The following is a 22,557-nucleotide window of genomic DNA, read 5'->3' as shown; positions in this document are numbered from 1 at the left end:
CAGCTCGTCACTCCGGTTGTGACATATTTTTGATTGGAGGCTTTCACAGGCGGCTGGAGCAGCACGAGGGGTAACACACAAGGCACACGCAGCCTACGAGAACTCAGTTTCGTTGTTCTCATCCCCCCGCCAAAAAAAAAGCCCAGCAACAAACAACAAGACACCCGCAGCGAACTGCCTAAACCGCACAGCGCATGCGCCCCGCCGCCCGCCACTCCTCCGGCACCTGCGCAGTACCCGGAGAGCGGCGCGGCTGGTAGAGCTGAGCGGCGCATGCGCGGCGGCAGCTGCTGAGGCGGGGAGGAGGCGCGGGTGGACGGGGTGCCCGCTTCCTCCCATTTAGCGGCGAGGGAGCGGCGGACGTGCTTTCGGCTGGCAGCGCTGTGACGCCAGGCGGCCGGAGGGGACTGCCGGCGGAGGGCGGGGGGAGCCGTCTGCGCCGCGGCCGCCGCTGCTGCTGCCCGCTCCTCCTCCTGCTGCTCCGCGGTGCGCCCTCCACCCCGCCCTCTCCCCGCCCGGGACCGAGTGTGGTGGCCACAAAATGGCGGATGGGGAGCTGAACGTGGACAGCCTCATCACCCGGCTGCTGGAAGGTGAGCGCCGCGCCGGGCCGCCCCGCGGAGCAGTGGGGCGGGAGCCGGGACAGCGCCTCCCTCGGGCCCGGGCAGCGCCCCGGGGCGGCTCGGGGGCTTCCAGCGGCCGTGCTCCGCGCGGCGGGGAGCGGACGCTGCTGGAGGAACCCGGCGGGGCTGGGAGTGCGGAGCCCCGGCGGCTCCGGGTGGGGCCTTTAAAGGCGTCGAGAAGGCGGAGGAGCCGTGCCCGCCGCCGCAGTTGATCGCTGGAGAGCGGGCGGGGGGCGGCCGGGTCGGGCGCGGCTTTCCGTGTCGGGAATCGCGGTGGGGAGCGGCGGGCTGGCGGCCCTCTGCCTGAGCCTCGGGCTGCGGTGGGCTTTGCGCGGGTTTCGCTCAAAACGAGGAGGGAAGGCGAACCCGTGTTTGTGGAGAAGCTGAGATACTGTAGTAGCCTTTTCTTTCGCATCAAGTTGTTGAAGTGTTCGGTCTCCGCAGGCCTCTTCTCACGTCCGTCGTCCGTCCCGCATGCAGCCAGTGCTCGGTGTGCTGGAGCTGAGCCTACGCGCGGGTACGCGCTCTCTACTCGCTGGCTTGCCACAAATGGAGATGCAAACCTCGTGTATTTAAATTGCTTTGCAGAGGGCTTATATAAAGAAACGTAAGGAGTACGTGCTGCCCTGCAATGGGAACAAGTTTCCTAAGTCTGAAAATCCTTTCTAGTCAAGTTACTGCCCAGTGGAGTTCATAGGACTCTCAATTTTTATTTTTTGTAATTGTTTTCCTTTTTGGAGGTGAAAATGTAAATTAAAGACAACGAGATAAATGTGTTAAAATCCAAGAGGGTGTTGGGCAATTGCACTCATGTTTGTGTTTCAAGATGTGTAGTGTAGTATGGAAAACCTGCAGCTGTTATCAGTTGGAGTTTATCTCTGATTACTACTACAGATAAATTCCCCAATTTCTGCATGTTGAAATCCAGATTAGTAGGTAGGCGTAAGGCAAACTAAGCAGTAACCTACTAAGCATTGACTTTTTTATTGTATGCTTTTTTTGGGGGGGAACTTCCTGATGTGTTTATATGTATAGTGTTGTGGTTTTTTGGTTGCTTATATTTTGGTCGTATTTATGGAAGGAGGCTCTTAAAAAAATAGGGAAGTACTTCTCTCTGCCCATCTGTCAGTTATTTAAAAATAGAATGTTTTAAGGTGATTAAGAACTTTAAAATGCATACATGTTACTTTTTGCCTACACCATAAATGCTTGTGTTGCAACTCTAGCTTTTTGGGTTGTGATTGGCTGTATTGAGACCAAGCAACCTCATCTATGCTTTTCCTTCCATGGCAGTTTATTTTCTAAGGATACGTGTATGCAATTTCAGAAATAAGTTTGTGATAGTTTTGCATCTGTTTGTCAGCCAGTTTATCTCTTTGAGTAGAGATCAGGAAGATTCTTCATGGAAACAAAATGGTTTTCCTTGTTTTGTCACCTACTTAAAGTGGAAGGAGTACTTGTTATGACGTCTGGTATCTAAGAGGGAATAATTTCTTCCAGGTTTCATTTGAAAAAGCTAGTAATAAAGTGCATTGCATGTGCATTATCATGTAACATCTTTTGTTTACTGCTAATATACAGTATTTTAAGCTGCAGTTTGAATAGTAGCATTCCACAGTGAAGCCTTTTCATGCAACTAGCAGCTCATGTTACAGAGCTGATGCTGTTGCCTAGCTGACCTGTGCTGATACACAGTATGTGTCCCTCCTCATGCTGTTTGCGCAGAACAGTTCCTATCAGCTTTTATTCCTGGAGCAGCCTGTAAAAAGGAAATTCTTCGTCTCCATTACTAGCACTTCAATTTTGACTAAAACAGTGAGGAAATGTGGCTTTTGGGCTGTTAAAAAGGGAAGAAAAAAAACACCACCCACCTGCATGAACATAATCAAGAGTATTTCTTATGAATTGGTGTGCAGGTATCCCTTTAGTCCTTTCGGTTACTTGTGGCAAAATGGGTAGTGTTCAGTTTCAGCAGCAGTCTGCAATTGTCTGAGGCTGCACATAAATTTTAAAGATAGCAAATGCCTGTCAGAAGCAGTGGCATGAACCTCCCCTGCTCTAGTTGGCCCCCTGGTTTGTGACACCTGTTCTGAGGCTGTGATGCCAGCTAGCCTGAGTTCTTGTGTTCTTACTTAATTGGATTTCTTGTGACTGTTTTCACTACGGTTGCTCAAGACCACTTGTCTTCTGGGTTATATAACACCTTAAACTTGCTTTTTGATTGCGGTAGATCATCTTACCCTCCATGTGATTCTTCTCGTCCGAGACGTCAGTATGAGGCAGCCTGTAGCTGGGCTGCTTGGGAAAATTGCTCAAGGACAAACTACTAACCCTGGACAGGTGTGCATGCATGCTTACCCTGAACGTGTGGTTGGGGTCTTCGGAGTGCTCGAGGCCAGACTGATACGCTCTTGAGTTAAATTGGGGATGGTTTTCAGAAAGGCTTAGCTGAGCCATAGTCTAATGCTTGATGATAGTCTCCAAGGACATTAGTTTTTTTCTCCATGTTTATCTCAGCATATGCTGAGTGCCTATCCTTTCTATTTGTGAATTCACTGCTGGCTTAATGAATGGTAAGAGCTTGTTTTGCAATGACTGTTACAATATGTCTGGTACTTGTTTACTTGTTAGTGGTGATGATTCTAGGTGTGTGCTTGTTTGATTTTTGGGGATACTTTTGACTTATATCAGTACAGAAATAGCTCATAAAAGATTCTGCAAACATTTAAAAGTCATACAACCACAGTTCTTTGACTCACCTAAAACACTTTTGAACTGATGTGTGACCACAAAAGTGAACACAGTGGATTAGTTTAGAGTTTTTCTTACACAGTTATTCAGAATTGTAGATGTAGATCAGGCTTAGTTGCACTATGGTATACAAAAAAGATGGTCTTTTTTTTTAAACATCAAGTGTGCTGTTTTCTTGTGAGTATTTTTGTTGGTTTTTTTCTTGCTTTCTCAGCTATGCCATCTGGTGGATGGATTTTCCCAGCCCATTCTATGAACAGACCAGGAATGTGCACACATAAGATTGCCACCTGCACAAAAGATGTGGAACGAGTTGTATTTTGCCCCATCTGGGTACACTGTGTGTCCCTCTGTGGGAAACACCATGATGTCTGGAATAATGCTGGGCTAAGTTGGTATACAAAGTTTACATTTAACCCAGGCTGTAAGTGGCTTTGAGTATGTATGGAAAAGTTCCTTCTGTGGCAAAGCAGAGATGCTTGAGTAGCTGTGCCTTTTCTTATAAAGGGTGCTGTGGATGTTGATTATTAGGCTGCCATTATTATTGGGGTGTTGGGCTTCCTGGTGTCTGTACATGAGTCCAGTTGCATTGGACTTTCAGCAATTTCTGTGGCTGGATCTCTGTGAAGGGGGCTTGCTTGTGTGAACAAATGTACAAGGCCAAGCCCCTCGCTTGCCTAATTGTAGCAACATATTAACAATTTGAATGTGGTTAATGAAACTTAGCATAGATTTGCTCTAAAACTAATTTATTTTTTGGTGAAGCTAGCTAGGCTGCTCATTTGTATAGCACTGAGTCTTCTAAGAAGACTGGGAGTTATTAAGCCCAGCGGGGAGTTGTCAAGCTTCCCATAGACATGGGAAATGGTTATAGCTTTTCAGCTAAAAGAATGATTTTTACATCCACCTTAATAAAAGCTGATTCTACTGTGATCTCACTGTGTAAAGTGATCTCTTCTAAGAGAGCTACAAGCTTTGTTTTCTTGTCAGAGATAATACAGATTGTGACAATGACTAATATTTGAATGTGGCACTGTTGGGCTCATGCATTGTAATCGGTGAGCTTCAGATTTGGTTAATGTCTCAGTAAATTACCTTGCCCAGGCAGCTTGGTGGTCAGGTACAACACCATAGTGGTGCCACAGTTCCATGGGCTTCATTGCTGCTACTGGAAGAAGCAACTGTAGAGAAGGAAAGTGCTGAGTTTGTACAACAGTGCAGATGTGAGCCAGTTCATCCTTGGCTTTATAAGTGCACTGGGATAGTTGGCTTGAAAAATAGTACTGTAGGCAAGAACCTGGTGTCAGAAAAGGTATGCTGGTATTCCTTCCGTTTAAGCCTATGTGATTTAGTAACTGATCCACTTCAGTCAGTGCTGCTGCAGAATATTTGTCTTTGTTCAGGAGTACAGCTAAATTATAGCATAAATACATGTAATGTAAATAAGAGGATTTTTTTAGCTTTAATATTTCATCAGATGCTTATGAGCGGCCATTACAAAAGTGGGTATGTAGCTTATAAGAAGAAAAAAAAAGACAATAAGTGGTTTAGCAGTGTGAAGTCAAGCATACTATATTTGGCTACAGCTCACTGAGGTCAGATGGTGTACTCAGGGACCGGGCTGTGTGTGTGTAGGGAAATCTACTATGAACTGCAGCCTGGAGTACTGCTGATGCCATCTGTATGGAGCTTGTGAATTTCACGTGGAAATGGCCCTGTTTACTGCCTTCACATAGTGTCAAATGATTTGTCTTTTAGTGTAGACTCCTTTATCTTTGTTTTACGGCGCTGTCTTATGTCTTTTGGCAATTTAATATCAAGTTTGCTTGATATAAAGAGTTTGTGTATCTAGAATCATAGAATCACCAAGGCTGAAGAGTTCTTCAAGGTCATCTAGTCCAACTATCTACCTACCACCAATATTTCCTCATTAAACCAGGTCACTTGGTACAGCATCTGAATGTTTCTTGAATGCTTCCAGGGATGGTGTCACATCCCTTGGCAGCCTGTGGCAGCATCTGAACGCTCTTTTGGAGAAAAAAAATTTCATAGTATCCAACCTGGTATTGCTTGAGGTCATTTCCTCTAGTCCTGTTGTACACAGCAACCATGGTATTCAGATATCTAAGGAATTAGAAGTGCAAAAGTCATGTTAAACCACAGCTTTCTTATTACATCTCTAGCCATTTTCCTCCTTGTTTACTCATCAGGAGTTAGGAAGTAACTCTGTAATGCCCTCACCTGTCTCCAGTCAGTAATTTTGTTAGCTCTGTTCTGGAGGAAAAATAAAGTCCAGCGTTGAGACAAAGCTGACATTGTGTTACATGAGACTTCTACGCTAGCTTAACCTTGCAAGTGGTCTGGAAAAGAACTTGCCACCCCTATGTGTGTTACTGAACAGTTGGGAGGTTTCTGCCTCACGCTTTGCTGATTATGTGGGGTTTTGATTCAAATGTAGCTAAGTAAACACAGTAAATATAGGGCAATAACAAGCATTAGGGTTGAACATTTTGCCTAGAGTGACTGCTGTTTTCTTATCCTTCAACTTTGGATCTAGCAATGGTTGGGACTGTATGTGATGAAGAATGACTGAGGCCATAAGCTATATGGAACCTTTGTATAAGTAAGCAGGTGGCTCATGAAGAGTTAATAGAGCTGGCAAGGGTTTTGGTGTAGGGTCAGCTGCATATTGCTGTGAGCTGATCTGAGGGTCCTGTGAAGCAATTGGAGATAGCTTCTAGTGGTGCTTCTCGGAGCATTAGTGCTGCTGGATAGTATGATCTTTATGAATGTGGTTTCAACTTATGGTGAAAGAGGAACACTTGTTTGGTTATTTCCCTGTTTATAAATGGAAGGTTTAGACAGTCTGTTACTTCACGTTGATTTTGTATGATGTTAAATAAATCATTTTAAAGTGAGCTCACAGTCTAACACTGTGTTCTTCAGCAATACTCTTCATCTTGAGAGCATCTAGTAGAGACAAATGTATCAGTGTTAGACTTCTTGAACTGAAAAGTGTAGTTCTTCAGGGAAAAAACAACTCCCCAAAAAGCTAGTTCTTCTGATGTTTGTATTGAGATGGTGCACCCTATGAAAGGTATAGTGTTTTCTTCTCTATGTAACATGCAAAGTAGCTGTATGTTCAGCAGTGTGCTGCATACTTGATTGAGCAAAGCTGTGGCATCATTTTGGTTTTGTTACTGTTGTCTGCAGGCTAGTATGAGGATGAAAGCCATTTGGACCTTGGATTTATTGCAGCAGTTCAGAGCCATAGAATCGCCAGGGTTGGGGAAGACTTCTGAGATAATCCAGTCCAACTGTCTACCTACCACCAGTATAACCCCCCTAAACCATGTCCCTTAGTTCAGCACGTAAATGATATTTGAACACCTCCAGTGACAGTGACTCCAATACCTACCTGGGCAGCCTGTCCCAGTGCCTGACCCCTCTTTTGGAGAATAAATGTTTTTTCTGACATGCAAACTGAATATCCCCCAGAACAGCTCGAGGCCATTCCCTCTTGTCCTGTCACTAGTTATATGGGAGAAGAGGCTGACCTCCCTCCTTGCCACAGCCTCATTTCAGGTAGTTGTAGAGAGTGATGAGGTTTCCCTCAAGCCTCTTGTTCTCCGGAATAAACAGTCCCAGAAACTTGTATTGTTGGCCTAACTCCATTTTGCTGCAAAACAGGGAGAGGCTGCTTCTGGTGACAGCTATACAAATTAAATAGAAGATATGTGAGAGAGTAGCTTTGTTTTCCAAAATGAAAGGCGTTCTCATTCTAATCCGGGATAACTGACTTAAAAACAGTGAAAACATGCAACTTAGATTTTTTTTTTCAATTAGCTAGATATTGTTAGAACATATTTCCAAAGCTGTCAGAACTGTTTTCTCTAACAGGTAATAGTACCTTCAGTTTCCAAATCCATTGTAGTCCTGCTGTTCAGAAGCTGTTCAGGGTTCATCAAATATTCCAAAATACTTTGTTGGACGAGAGACAGACAGTTGAATGTTTTAGTTGCTTGTTGCCAGTCATTAAACATTTCAGAGACTGTCATGAGAGAATATCCCTGCTTGTGGGATATTGGCAAAGTTGCATGCTTGCAATCTTGCACGGTGGTTTTTGTTTACTTCTTACTAAAGATACACATTGGCAAATAGAACTTGAAAATGATTATTTCAGAAATGCCTTGGCTGGAGCTTCTGCCAGAAGAAGCAGAACTGGCTGCTTATTCCTTGGCTTATCCTCACCCAAGTTCATAGTGGCTGCATCTTCCAGCCTGAGAAGCCATCTAGATCGAACTTCTTTGAGGCTTTGTACTAGAAACAAAAGGTACATTCTCCAATGTAGTTGGCTCTGTGGCCTTCAAAGTGCGCGTGCAGAATGGGAGTGCAGGGCAAGATGAAAGTTCTTTCATAGCAATGATGCTGGCACCAATATTTTTTTCAAACTTTGTGGAAGTGTGTCTGGGATCTAATGATGTCCTGAAAGTGTCATCCAGTAAACAGGACACGTGTGGTGTTAGAACATAGTGCTGAGAACAGCTGTGCGTGCCGCAGCTGATTCAGTAATAGAAGAAACTTCTATTAGCGATACCACAAAATGAGAAGCTTGGTAGCTTAAAGTGAGAGGCACATCAGAGCCAGCATGACAGACTGGCTTAAATGTGTTTGCTCAACACCATGGAATAGTATGGTAGGAATAAAACTCCTACAGCCTCTGGTAGACAGTTCTTCTTAGACTGCTTTGCTTGGTGTTATAATGCTAGAAGGGGTGGCAGCCTTAGAAAATCTGCTGGTCTCTGGCATGAATTTGGAAGGACACTGGCAAACAAAACCAACCAGCAAAAAAAACCCACTTAGTGAGGAAGTTTCTTTCCTGGCACTGCAACTCATGTCTCCAGTTACTGACTCCTATTGTTAGACTTACTAAGGTTGCTTACCAACAGTTGCGTAGGGTGCTGAGATGTTTTAATAGTAATTAGGGTAGTTTTGCATCATTGTAGGAACTGTTGTGCTAAAATAATACCTTCACAATACAGTGTGTATAGTGGTGCTGAATTCCTCATCCTCCACTGGGTTGGTACAGTTTAAGTTCCTAGCAGAGAAGGTTTATTCTGGCGCAGCACTGTGCATGTGGGTCTGTGAGTTAGGAGTTGTTTTTCCTGACAGAGGTTTTTGTGTAAGTCAACACTTGTTTACTGAGTCTGCATTATAGAGAATTAGTTTATACCTAATGCTGAGGTACTGCTCCTCCTCTGGGTCAACAACAACCATTGGAAATGATTTATTTACCCAGTACTATTATAGCCTTTTGTGTGGTGTAAAATTTGTATTTGTGGCTAGCGTGTTTGATAGTGGCTTCCTATTGTAATTTAGAAAGAAGTTTGAAAAACACTACTTGTACCCTTGATCCAATTCTCTTAATTTCTTTTTAAATCAGTTCCTGAGGACTTGTCCTTTTAAAGAGCTAAATATGGTGAGATGCTCTTACTTACATTCCATGTAATGGCTGGCCGAGACAAGGAAACGTAAACAGAATTCTAGTCGTAGTGTAAGTGGGTGAAAGATGTGCTTAGTTTCGCCTATGTATTTGTGCCAGGACTGTGGCCCAGCTCTTCAAGGTGCCTGGCTGGGTAACCTTTCAGCACCTTTGCCAGTCCAGTGTTGTGCTGAGGCTTCTGGGGTCATAGTAGCTTCTTATTTTTTTGCTACATTAGTTGTCTTATTGACTGTCAGGGATTGTGGGAGCAAACTTTACCTCCTTAATATATTTTTGATGGTTATTTCCAATGAATGCCCAGGTTCTGCTTCTTCAAGTGTAAGTGAGCTTGTGTGTTCTGCAGAGCTGCTGATTATTCCAATAGACAAACCTTTGTAAAAGCCCAGGGCTGTTCCCTTCCCTGGGACTGCCTGTAACTGCAGTCACCAAGCATTTTGTCTCCCAGTTACATATTCAATGCAGTTTTAGAAGCTGTGTTTATTTGGAGAACCTGTGTGTGATAATGAGTTGCTGATCTGTTGGCTTCCCTGTTAGGGGGCTGCAGCATGTAAGGCTCTATTGTAAAAGGTCAGGAACTAGCACCACAACTCTGGGTGTGCTGTGGCAGCTGGCTGACTTGGAAGTCACGAGCTGCATGTTCAGTATGTGTTCTAGTGCAGAAATCCAGCAGCACTTAATGGCTTAATTCTGCAAAGCAATTGTTCCGAGTTTAAACCTCCCTTTTTCAAAGCGGACCAGTGCTGGTGTCCTAGAAAGTATTGATCAGATCAAAGTTAGTGTTATGAGTGCTCTCTTTGAATTACAGCTTCTGTTTTGGTCTCTGTGCTTGGCTTGGGGCTGTATGTGGAAACATCAGTGTCATCTATGGTGAGATTTCCTGGGCTTGACTTCCAAAACTAGAATGAGGTTCAGTAAGGCCAAGTGCCGGGTCCTGCACTTTGGCCACAGTAACCCCATGCAATGCTATAGGCTTGGGGCAGAATGGCTTGAAGAATGTAAGAGAGGAAAAGGACCTGGGGGTGTTGGTTGATGCTCGGCTCAACATGAGCCGGCAGTGTGCCCGGGTGGCCAAGAAGGCCAACAGCATCCTGGCCTGTAATAGAAATAGTGTAGCCAGCAGGAGCAGGGAGGTGATCATCCCCCTGTACTCAGCTCTGGTACGGCCGCACCTCGAGTACTGTGTTCAGTTTTGGGCCCCTCACTACAAGAAGGACATTGAGGCCCTGGAGCGTGTTCAGAGAAGGGCAACAAAACTGGTGTGGGGTCTGGAGCACAAGTCTTATGAGGAGCGGCTGAGGGAGCTGGGATTGTTCAGTCTGGAGAAGAGGAGGCTCAGAGGAGACCTTATTGCACTCTACCACTTCCTGAAGGGGGGTTGTGGTGAGGAGGGGGTGGGCCTCTTCTCCCTGATAACTAATGACAGGACGAGAGGGAATGGCCACAAGTTACGCCGGGGAAGATTTAGATTAGACCTGAGGAAACATTTTTTCTCTGCAAGAGTGGTCAGGCAGGAGGGTGGTTGAGGCACCATCCCTAGTGCTGTTCAAGAAGCGTTTAGATGAGGTGCTAAGGGATTTGATTTAGTAGTTGGGTAGGGATAGTGATAGGAGGATGGTTGGACTAGATGATCTTGTAGGTCCTTTCCAACCTAATGAACCTATGAATCTGTGAATCTATGAATGGATATAATGTGTGCAGTTAAGTCACTTGGTTTTAATCCTTACGAAATGGCTTCATTTTGGTGTTGCGAAACATTTGCAGTAGTTAAATACAGAAGAAAACATTTGCGTGTTAAAAGGGTTTAAAGCAAAGCTGATAGTGTCAGACGAGCTAGTTAGGCTGAAGAAGCATGCAGCAGGACCTTGATGTTCTCTAGGCATCAGATGACCACAGGTTTAAAATGCACCATAATTACAGTGAGAATAATTGAAACTCTTAAGATTGTGTTCTTTCAGGTGGGAGCTTTCTTAGGTATAGTGCCAGTTGTGTCTGGCACAATTGAATTTCAGGTCTGCGAAAGGGAGTTGTATAAGCTACTGGAGTGCGAGAACTTGAAAAGCATGGAACTGTTCAGAGAATTTTGGTACCTGCAGATGGAGTAGTCAAGTCCTATACAAAGCTGTCAAGACAGATTTATCTAATTTTTTTGCCAGTCATCCCTCTGGGGCTGAAGATGCATCTGAGTGCATAATCTAGTAGACATTTGAGATGTGCTGCAAGTGAAGCTTATGTGCATTTGTTCTCTGATCACTTTGTGTCTAATTGTCTGCCCTTGTATTCTTTTAGCATGTAATCTAACATCTTAATACAGGAAGAATGACGAAGTTAATAAAAACTCTGCTTTCTCTAATATTCTTAGAGGAAGGCTTGTGACTTAACTGTATGATAAATGTCACATGGAGTCATTTGGAGTTGCATGTCACATTTGGAGTTTCTTTGAAAGAAGTCTCCATATTTTGCTTCTGCAAGCCTCGTTCCTTTTGAATTCTAATGAGCAATGCATTATTGCTGCAGATAAGCTGGCCCTCCTTCTACTGTGGTGTTCCTGCTGGCTGTCCCAAGATGTAGATTCACCTGTTCTCTTCCCTTCTTGAAATACTAATTCTTCTTTTGCCTCCTCATCTCTTCTGTGGCTGCTTAACCTCAGTTAAAGAAGTGATCTGGTTTCTATTTATTTTAATTAAAGGGAAAACATACAACACAGAAGTGTTGGACTGATCAGATGTGTGCTGACGGGAGCATGCGATGATGGGCAGGGCAGAGCTTCCTGTTCTTAACACTTTGGACTTAATACTAGGTGACTTAGGACAGGTTATTCCCCCTTATATCCTTTCTTTCCCATGTAGAATGTAGATGATGATGATCTTCTCTGCAAAGTATGTTGGCTGAGAGCTGAGCTGCAATTAAGAGGAAGATGCATTCATTTTGCTCTTCTGTTAGCAAATTTCATAAGACTTGCTGAAACTGCAGCAAGTATTCTTAAGTCTTACTATATTAGAATTTGAAAACATTGTGATTTGGACTGCTAAAGGCTCATACTGCCTTTTCTTATAGCTGCTACCATGGTTTAATGCTGAGTGTTGCCCTGTGTGAAGCAGGGGGAAGAATGTGATGATAGCCTGTTGTAGACACTGCTTTATTGTGCACTATTAATTTGCATCTGATTGTTGTCTTATACCAAGATGCAAAACTGAATCAGATAAGCAAAGGTGTAGACATCTGTTCTGCTTTGCTGCCTCATGTACATATTAAAGCCTCTGAGAGAAGAATCACTTAGGTATTCATGGAAAGAAGCAGCTGCAAGTAACCTTGCGAGAGGATGTTAGTTGGGTGCAGTGTGAATGTTTTTGGAAATCTTAGTACTAACTATGAATAGGAGCACTTGATTTGTGGATATAGGAGTTTGATTTCATGCTAATTGAATGTCCGTTTGCATGCTGAGCTTCCAATAGCTCAAGATCCATTACATATGAAGGAAGATTTTATTAACACAGACGTTAAACTAAGCACAAACATACCTGTCTTTTCTCAGTATTTAGCTCACCCTATTGAACTTAATTGTCCTAGATCATTGTGTTCGTGTGTTCTGGATTTCCATTCTCAGGGTTGTTTTTTGCCTGCTGTGAATACTCTAGCATAATCGATAATTCATTTAAACTCTTTTTGAAGTTGCTATTTATCCAAATATAGATGAAAACAAGATTTAAATTGCTGCTTTCTGGGACTGTGACTTAACAAGGATGCATTCAGAACTTAAGCGCGTGTTGCCACTATATCAGAGTTTAATTTTAGAACTATCTGAAATATGCATTTCCAGCAATTCCAGGTAGATAAATTGATGTGTGCTGCCTGCTCTTGTCAGATACAGAATTCAGACACAGCTCACCTGCTTTTATCTTTCGTTATGCATTTGCCTGCCAGCTATCTTAATTGTTACACATCTCATTTCAGTACGAGGATGTCGTCCTGGGAAGATTGTTCAGATGACGGAGGCAGAAGTTCGGGGCTTGTGCATAAAATCTAGAGAAATATTTCTTAGCCAGCCTATTCTTCTGGAACTAGAGGCACCGCTGAAAATCTGTGGTATGTGAACTTAATGTGTGTATATATTGTGTAGGTGTGTTGATTTAGCTTTATGCTAACTGGAATAAAAGGAAAAGTTGATGTAGAAGATACTGAGATACGCAAATGACCTTGTCTGGAGCAATACAGAGTAGTGATTGAGTTCTTCCCAATCTTAAATGTCATTTTCAATTTAGACTGGATTAAGTCAAGCAAAGGCAGCTAACATTTGTTCCTGGTGCTGTTTGGGTGCAAGTTCTGCTGGCAGTAAGAGCTGCGTGTGCTCTCTTGTGTAAATTTTGCAACCTGTCCGGGACTACTTGCACAAAGCTGCTGCTGTTAGGATTGTTATCTCAGCATTTAAAAAAAGACATGAGTAGTAAATGTTTGCTGCTGTTCTTGTTCCCTTTATAGCAGAAACTAAAGAAAGATGTTTACGTAAGATGAAATGGAATGCTTTGCTAGTCTGTTTGAAAATAGTATTGAAGAAAGCATTGTTAGTCTTTAACTTAAAAATAAATAAATCATAAATTAAAATTGGCTAACATGTAAAATATACCTCAAGCTTTACGTAAAGTATCAAACTGTTGTCAAATATGATAGCAAATGCAGTTATGTAAGAAATTTATTTTTAAATTTGATGTTAAAGTGATAGCACCTGGAATCGTCAGGTGTATCTAAGTTAAGCATTAGAGAAATTAACAAAGATGTATTTATTTAGAAGTGGAAGAGTGATGTTTTTCAGCAAAAGCACAATATCCTGCTGTACTTTTTGAACTACTGCTTTAATGTGTTTAGGCAGTGCTTGAGAAATCATCATAGAACTATCTTTTCTTGTAATCAGTTTGGTTCAAAATAAGCTTTTACCTTTTGAATGGCTGTGTTCTAACATAAGATGGAAGATTTTCTTATGTAAGTGTCCATTTTAAAATAGCTGTAGTTTCTACTCTTACATGCTTCAACTTGTGCCCATATGAAGCTATATTCTAAATTATCAAGTGCCTTCAATGGCATACTATCAAATGCTTTGGTCACTTCACACAATAGTTCCTACAGAATGTTCCTTCATCCTTTAAGTCCTTTAATCCCTTCAGCTCACCTGTGTAGCTGAAAGTGGATTCAGACAATGAACATAAAGTATTTCCACAGTATATTTACTTTTGTCTGATAAGTACATCTGATGGTGATGAAGTTTGGTGAGTACTAATAGAATAGTTATGGAGTGCTAGACTTAATAAGGTGACATGTTGATGGGACTTGTGGTGATTTCTGGTCTTGAGCTGGCAATTTTTAAATATGAAATGGAACATAAGTTCTTCTTGCAGTGTATGCGTAAGTGATTTTAGCTGGTAGAACTTCAGAGGGCCTGCAGTCGGGTGGTGGATAATGTTCATCATTAAAAAGAAAGTGGGATTTAAGTCCCCTTCCTGAATAAAATAATTAAAAGCACTGTCTGACTAAAGGACATACTGAGTTTCTCATGGAAAGATAAAGAGGAATAAATTGTCCAGTCACTACTGGAGTATGCAGCTAAAAGATGCGAAGGTCTTTTTGCTTGGTTTAAGATTCTGAAACAAGTTGTAGGCTTACGTGTGGGCATGTTCTGTTTGTTAATTTTGCTTTTTTTTGTTATAGTCATGGAAGCTAGTTATCTACGTAGAATTACTAGGCTTAATAAAAACAGGTATTTTGCCACTGAACAAGCAGCACAGTTGAAAGTGTATTCATGACTTGCTTTATTGTAAGGGATCAAGAGGTAGTCTGTATCATCAGCATACAGCTTTTACTAAAGGTTTCTTAGGTATCTTTTGCATTCAGTTACTTTGTTAGTTATTTCTACAGTCAGCTGGAATATATCACATCTACTGTACAGGTTACTGCAGGGCACCTTTGGTATCACCTTTGACCTTATGGACAGCTCACAGGTAATTACTTCTGCGTAGTCTGATGTTGATGTGCTGTGGTATTTTAATTGCTGCACGGAGCTATTATTTGGAAAGCCATCTTAATTTTAAAACTGGAAGTGTGAGGAATAATGTGATGGTTACTGTTCCTAAGGTGCTTCTGCAGATTTGAGTATTGTGTAAAGGGTGCTCAGTCTTTGTGTCTCTACTATTTACAGTAAGTAATTGCCTCAATGGAGTTGTCCAAAATGCCAGAGAATGGGAATCTTTGAAAACTAAGTTTATGGGAGGACAAGCAGTTGACTTTCAAAAGTGCTCGCTGCCAGGATGATGTTCAGTTTCTCTCCAGTGGATGTAGCTCCATTACTGATCTGGTTTTGTGATAAGTCATGTGACTTAATACACTTGATTCCTGGCTGTGTAACTGTTCCATTATTGATTGTCTTTCTGACTTTGTTTTAATTCGGCCAGATGAGAGCATGGTTAGAAAGCTTAAGCATAGTTTTCAAGACTTCTTTGGCTTTGGTTTTTCAGATTTTCATAGATTTTCAAAACTGACCTTGCTGTTGTGTGAACAGTGACTTAGTTGCATTTAGTAAGTCCTTCATTTTGTAATGCTAACATAGTTTTCACTTTTCCGTTACCTACTGTCAGTCTATTTTTAAGGGGCGAATGTAAATTATTATTTTTTTTTACCATCCCATAATAGAAAGTAATTTGATTTAAACTCAGTGTGTCTCCTTTTTACATTGTTACACTAATCTTTTGAACTTTTTGTTTTATTCAGGGGATATTCATGGTCAGTATACAGATTTGCTTCGACTATTTGAGTATGGAGGATTCCCACCAGAAGCAAATTATCTTTTCCTTGGAGATTATGTAGACAGAGGCAAACAGTCCCTGGAAACAATTTGCCTACTTCTGGCATATAAAATCAAGTACCCAGAAAACTTCTTTCTCTTAAGAGGAAATCATGAGTGTGCTAGCATCAATCGGATCTATGGGTTCTATGATGAATGTGAGTAAAACTTTTTTTTTTTTTAAAGCCTGATGTATATTAATACTGTGTTTTGGAAGTACTTCTAGTAATGACTCATGATTTGTGTGCTGTAAGGATTTCGGTATTCTGTGAACCTGCTTTGAAACTTTCTGAAAACATATCAAGGGAAGGTTAAACTTAGAATTATTTTCTATTCTGATGTCCTTGAAATAGTAATGTAGGAATCTGTAAGCGTACTCAGGTTTCAGAAATAAAGCTGTGTGAAGACTGCTGGCTTACATCCTTGATCAGGTTGTGATATGTATTGTAGGTTGGCTTTAAGAAAGCAGTCACATTTTATTAATCTCTCACACTGCTCTTGTAGGTAAGCGGAGGTTTAACATTAAGCTTTGGAAGACCTTCACAGACTGCTTCAATTGCCTGCCTATTGCAGCCATTGTTGATGAGAAGATCTTCTGTTGTCATGGAGGTAAACTGGTGATTACTTTTAAAGGCTGGGTCTAACCTGTTCTTAGGATTAATATCATATCAAACAGAGTGTGGATTTACAGTTGACAGTGTTTAGCCAATGATGCATATTGTCTACAAAGGTTGTTGTTTTGCATTTTTCTGTACATCTGGCCAACAGATGTTGTGCTTCCTAGCTTTATACCTGTTTTTATGAAGACTTGTGCTAGAGGGGCAAGTGCATCTAAGTATTCCTGTCAATATATATCCCTCTTTGAAGGGTTCTGAATGTGAGAATTCACATCTAATTTTTGCTTCATGACTCATTGCCAAAGCTATTTACTGATGAATAGCAGATATTGGAATCCCTAGCTGTGAAGTAAAAGAAAAAACTTTGCAAGTAACCCCAGCTCTGTGGTCTTGATCTCTTCAGCTGTTTTTGTAAGATGTTGGTAGAAGAGACCCCTGTGACCACATAATCAAGCCTGATGCTTGAGGTAAGGCATTTGACATTGGATCAGATCAGTCATGGCTCCATCTGACTCCGAAGGACATTGACTGTTGGAAAATGTGCAGCACTGGGACAGGTACCCAGAATGTACGATTCTTCTGGTGAAGAAAGTGTTTAATTTACAAGAAGGCTGTGACTTCTTCCCATACTAAGACTTACTCAGGCACTCTTTGTCAAAGGAAACGCCCTGTGTTTTTCTGGGTGGTGATACTTAGAGGATTCTAGGACCTTATGGAGTGCTTTCACAACAGTTCAAACAATTGGCAACACTGTCAAATTACTTTTGCAGTTGCAAGAGCCCCTCCCACTGCCTTGCATCTATCTTTACTTAGCAGCTTGTTGCTTTGTATCAAGTGATCTAGAAATGGGGTGGTAGGTATTGTAATTCTACTGCCAAGGATAGAAAGTGCCAGTAAGAGCTCTGCAGAAACTTAGTTTCATTGGACAGCTCCATATGAATTTAAAAATGTGTACCTGAAATTCCTGAGTGGATTTCTCTATCTGTGGTACTGTATTGACTGATGCTCTGCCTTTATTCAAATACTTCTATGAGGGTTGTGCCTGTGTGGAATGATCCAGCCTGCACTTGCATCATGCATTGATAGGGTCTGTCTTCAGTGCCTGCTAGTATAAGCTTATCAAGTGTTAAGTATAACATGCTTTTAGGTGTTACTTTCCTCTGTAAATCTAAAACTAATACAGTGATAGACAACTGAATCTATAGCAGCTTCCAGGTATCATTGACATGCTGGAGAAAATGACTTTTATTGCAGCACATCTCTTGATCTCATTCTCCATTGAAGAGTGGGAATCTTGTGTTTTCTTTTTTTTTTTAAACAGGTACTTGCCTTAGGAGCTAAAGATGATAATCATATGAATATTTATTGGTTGTTCTGAAAGTAATGCCTCTTATTTCTGTGGAAACTACAGCAGATATGAAGAGTGCAGTGGCATTACTTGATAGAGCAAGTTCTCAGCTATGAAAAATTATTTTTCAGAATAGTGCCTTTTGCTACACGATTTTGCCAGCAGTGAAAGAGTTTGCATGCTATATTTGTTTATTAATTTACTGTTTTTTGTTTTTTTAAATAAAAACTTGCACTGGTGGAATTGACCCAGTGTTTCACAGCTGCAGCAACACTGTCAAATGTTGCCATGCATTCCATCTTTTACTGGCCCAAACACATGGAAGTTGGAAGGTGCCAAATCTGGGCTTCATGGTGGGTGTTATAGGGTAGTCCAGCCAAGATTTCCAGTGTGTACCAGGATGTTGAAGATGGTATGGGGCCTTCAGTTTAGTCTACATTGTGATATAGGAGTCAGAGTTGGTGTGGCTTCTCCAGCTTCCAGGAAATCCAGGAGGATCACTCCTTTCCTATTCTTTAAAAAAAAAAAGTGCACTTCACTTGACTCTCCTGAGAGCTTCATTTTGAACTTTTTCTTCAATATGGAATTCATGTCACTACCCCATGCACTGCCATTTTCTCTGCAGTTTGTAGTGGTGACACCACATCTTGTCACCAGTAGTGATGTGGTCCAGGAAGCTGTCACCTTCAGCCTAGTATTTGTTCAATATGTTCTGATGAATATATTTTTTCTGTTCCTGTGAGAGCGTTCATGGGATATTCCATTGTTTCCACTGTTGTTTCCAATGCACTGAAGCCAGTATTCAACTCTGTACATAGTTTTTCTGGTTGTTAGCCATCAGTTCACGTGGATGAGCTGGTCAAGATGCTCTTTATTTTGTGCTATAACAGCTGTGCATGGCTGTCTGGAATGTGGCTTATTTTTCACAACACACTTGCCACTGCAGAAACACACCTCTTGCTGCCTTGGTGTGCTAACATCTGCTGGTTGGTCTTCATAAATGTTCAGCAAGTGTCAGTGAGTGCTCTTTTCTTCCATTCAGTGTCACACCTTTGCTTCACTTGTGAAATTTAGTGCACCCTCAGCAGATGTGCAGATGCCACTAAACTGAGTGATGCAGTTGACATGCCAGAGGGAGAGGATGCCATCCGAAGGGACCAGGATAACCTTGAGAGGTGGACCCATGCCAGCCTTGTGAAGTTCATTGAGGTCAAGTGCAAGGTCCTGCACCTGGGTTGAGGCAATCCCAAGCACAAATGAAGGTTGGGTGGAGAATGGCTTGAGAGCAGCCCTGAGGAGAAGGATTTGGGAGTGTCTTTTGGTGAAAGATTCAGTATGAGTCAGCATCATGAGCATGTAGCTCAGAATGCCAACTGTATTCTGGGTGGCATCAAGAGAAGCATGACCAGCAGGTTGAGGGAGTTGATTCTTCCACTCGACTCTGCTCTCATGAGATTTCACCTGCATTACTGCATCCAGTTCTCAAACACTCGACAAAAGGGCATCAGACTTTTGGAGCAGGTCCAGAGGAGGGCCATAAAGATAATCAGAAGGCTAGAGCACTCTGCTATGAGAGCAGGCTGAAAGAATTGGGTTCTTCAGCCTGGAGGAGAGAAGATACTGGGGGAATGTCGTAGCTGCCTTCAAGTACCTGAAGGAAGCCTACAGGATACTGGGAGCAGGACTTCTAAGGGCATGTAGTGACAGATGAGGGGAAATGGCTTTACACTGAAAGAGGGTTTATCCTAGATAGTAGGAAGGAATTCTTTACTGTGAGGGTGATGAGGTTGTGGATGCCCCCTCCCTGCAGGCGTTCAAGGCCAGGCTGGATGGGGTTTTGAGCAACCTGGTCTAGGGGGAAGTGTTTCTGCCTTCGGAAAAAAATCGGGAGGTTGGAGCTAGATGATCTTAAAGGTTCCCCTAGAATTCTAATGGTTTTGATATACATTTCCATATGGTATGCCACTTTGTCAGATTGCCCCTCTGCTGTCACTTGGCAACAAAATTTAACTGTTGGTGCAAAGATTCAACCTCTACTGCCGTGCCACCACCTTTTGCCTGTTAGATCATAGGCCAACATAATAAAATAGGAGGCGTTACTTTCAGAGTAGCCCTCATACAAAATCACCTGTGCACTGAGGAAGCCATTGTAAGTCATAGTTTTTTTAAAAATATTCCTTTACCATCCTTGTACTTCATATTTTATTTTGGAACAGCAGAAAATGGTGATCAAATATTAGATGTTTCAGGTAAGTAGTTAAACTTAAATGGCAGAAAGTCACCAAGGGTACTTAGCAGGTGAAGTAGAGTGCTGTATTCTATGATGAAACTGCTTATACACACAAAGTATCAAATGTGAATTATGAGCAAGAAGCCTAGGAAGTTATTGTCAAGCTAAAAAATAAATGCTAATATACTTGGGGGAGTTAACTGCTTCCTTAAAGAAGTTGGAAAACTTCTATGTACATGCTTTAAGGATCCCCTTACTCAGTAAATACTGTTTGTCCCATCCACTTGTACAGGTTTCACCTGTACCTGAAATACTAAATACTGTCAATCACAACTGATGTTCGGCTGTGCAGTGAGATAAAAAGCTTACAGAATGTGCTGTGCTCCAGATAAGTGCAAGTGGGCATTCAGCACTTCAGCTTCACCCTTTTTCCATTCTTTTCCAACCCTGTCCAAACTACATTCCAGATTCCCTGAAGTAATGGACTGTCAACACCTTTTCTTGATGTTACTTCTGTAGTAAACAGTGAGTCAGCAGCACTAACTGCTGGAGGTTGAAGCTAGCAGGTAGAGATATAAGGTAGGTGCCTTTCTTACTATATTGCATATTTTTGCATAGTTTATTTTTAAAATGTTGTCCTATGGGATACGTAATAAAACTTTGCAAAACTGCATAACATAGTAAATAAAGGCACCTAGTTTTTCCCAGCAGACTATGTACCATAGCTTGAAATCCTAAGTCAGCTGTTTCTCCTAGACATCACAATGTAAGTCAAACCTTTCCTACCATTCCTTTCTCCAAGTGTGCATGCTTTCTAAGGATCTTAGTAGTAGTATTTCAGCTTGCCTCTTTCTCCCATGTCTGTTGAAACTTTCTTTCCATTTAGTGTTTTACCTTTTTCCAAAGCTGTCCTCACAGCCTGCTTCTGACTTGGATCTTCATCTCACCTTATTAAAGCTCGTTCCATAACCATTTCTAGCTTCTTCCTTTTATTCTGCTCTGCATGGTATTCAGTGTTGTTGTCTTTGACACCAAATTCTAATCCTTATAGGCATTTTATGATTATATCCTTTTGTGATTACAGCCCATGCTGTAGTTTTAATGCTGATGGATCACATTGGGCTGACGATGTTAGATTTAAGATCTGAGATGTTACTCATGTTAGTTTAGTAGATATACATAAGATTATATAGTAGATAAGATTGTGACATTACTGACAGGATGCGAGGAGTCTTCTTGATTCTCATGTATAGTATCCTAAGAGCAGAGGAGCTTTTTGGATTATAATATAAAATGTATAACTGTTCTTACTTTACTAGCTCTACCTGATGAGTGGTTTAAGATCTGTGGCCTGGATTTGATGAGTTTGCCACGAGTAATAACTTGCTTTCCGTTTTCCATTAGGAAAGATGTGTTCTTATGCTTCAAGAAGACAATATGCTGAATGCTTAGCTGTCATTATGACAGGACAGCTTAATTCAATTGTGTACTTCTTGGTTCATTTCCAGTACACGTTTTGCAGCAGTCACTGTAGAGGCAGCAGCTTGATCTGAATTATAGCAACCTGTTCACCTTCACAATTCCTTCGCTTGATGCTTATCATGCACAATTTTTGTCTTTAGATGTGATTCCAGGCATGAGCTATTTGTGATTGTACAAAGGAAATTCTTGATAAATTATGGATAGATCTACAAACATTTGGGTGATTTAATGGGTTCTGGTATTTTACAGCACTGTAAAATAATGCAGAACTTCACAGCTACAGAAAATTTTCTGTTGAAGGACTTCCATATTTTGGGTGTAACCTGAGCTGCTTAGAGCTGTAAGACCAAAGAAGGTCACAAACTGGCTGTACTTAGCTGAGATTGCCCATTACTGTCTCAGGGTGTGGCTCTGTCTGGAACCCACACACCTTTGTGCTAATGTGTAATCTATGTGCAAATGGATCAGATTTGAGGGGTAGAAGTGGGTCAAAGTTTAGGGAGGGTAAGAGTTTTTAAAAGCTCACTGTCAACTTGAATTTATATTGCTCTCCTTATATTGTTTTCTAAGTAGACTATAACTCCTTTGATATGTTATCTAACGTAAGGTTTCTTCCATCCTTCTCAACCTCAAGGTATTATTATGAAGATGGTTTTGCAAGCCGATAAGGATTGAAAACTTTTATCAGAAGACCACTTTAATAATCTAAATTCTTACTACTTGAAAAGTTTCTCAAAACACTCTTTACATCAAATGTGTTGAAGTGGCTGTTCATCCAATGCATCCATTGCTGTTGTCCAATCCTGGATGTCAGCTGTGATTATTTTATGTAGTGATTCATTTCCAGTGGCAGATTTTTTTGTCATGCTCATAGTGGACTGAGTAAAATGCATGTGACGTACTAGTATAAAATGCTGTTTTATCACATGTCAGAACTAAATGCTCTTTCCAAATTTGTGGCTTTCTTAATTAGGTGGTCTTAGCCTAAGTGAGTATTAAGTATTTCATTTCATTTAAGTATTCACTTTGGAAGCTTTAGTTAATGTCATGTTAAGATACCAGTACATCCATCCAGTAGTCCTTCTTTCTTTTTCCTTCATACCTATTTGCCCTAAGTAAAAACAGTTCTGGGGGGAGCATGTACCTGGAGAGTTCAGAGCAACTTGGTAACCCCATC

The 22,557-nt window shown here is 41.6% G+C and overlaps 1 protein-coding gene across 1 annotated transcript in view; it reads left to right on the top strand.

Moving 5' to 3' along the window:
- The first annotated feature begins 286 nt into the window (after nucleotides 1-286).
- PPP1CB (protein phosphatase 1 catalytic subunit beta) overlaps nucleotides 287-22,557 on the top strand; it is a 30,345-nt gene continuing 8,074 nt past the window's right edge. Inside the window, exons 1-4 of the mRNA XM_065754922.1 lie at nucleotides 287-593; nucleotides 12,829-12,960; nucleotides 15,631-15,861; nucleotides 16,208-16,312. Coding sequence (XP_065610994.1) covers nucleotides 542-593; nucleotides 12,829-12,960; nucleotides 15,631-15,861; nucleotides 16,208-16,312 — 520 coding nt within the window. The 5' untranslated portion in view covers nucleotides 287-541. The remainder of the gene's footprint in view (nucleotides 594-12,828; nucleotides 12,961-15,630; nucleotides 15,862-16,207; nucleotides 16,313-22,557) is intronic.

This window comes from Cyrtonyx montezumae, unplaced genomic scaffold (assembly GCF_038088225.1).
Source record: "Cyrtonyx montezumae isolate F1298 unplaced genomic scaffold, pur_monq_1.0 scaffold_0, whole genome shotgun sequence".
Classification (NCBI taxonomy): Eukaryota; Metazoa; Chordata; class Aves; order Galliformes; family Odontophoridae; genus Cyrtonyx; species Cyrtonyx montezumae.
This window is presented reverse-complemented; position numbering and strand designations above follow the sequence as displayed.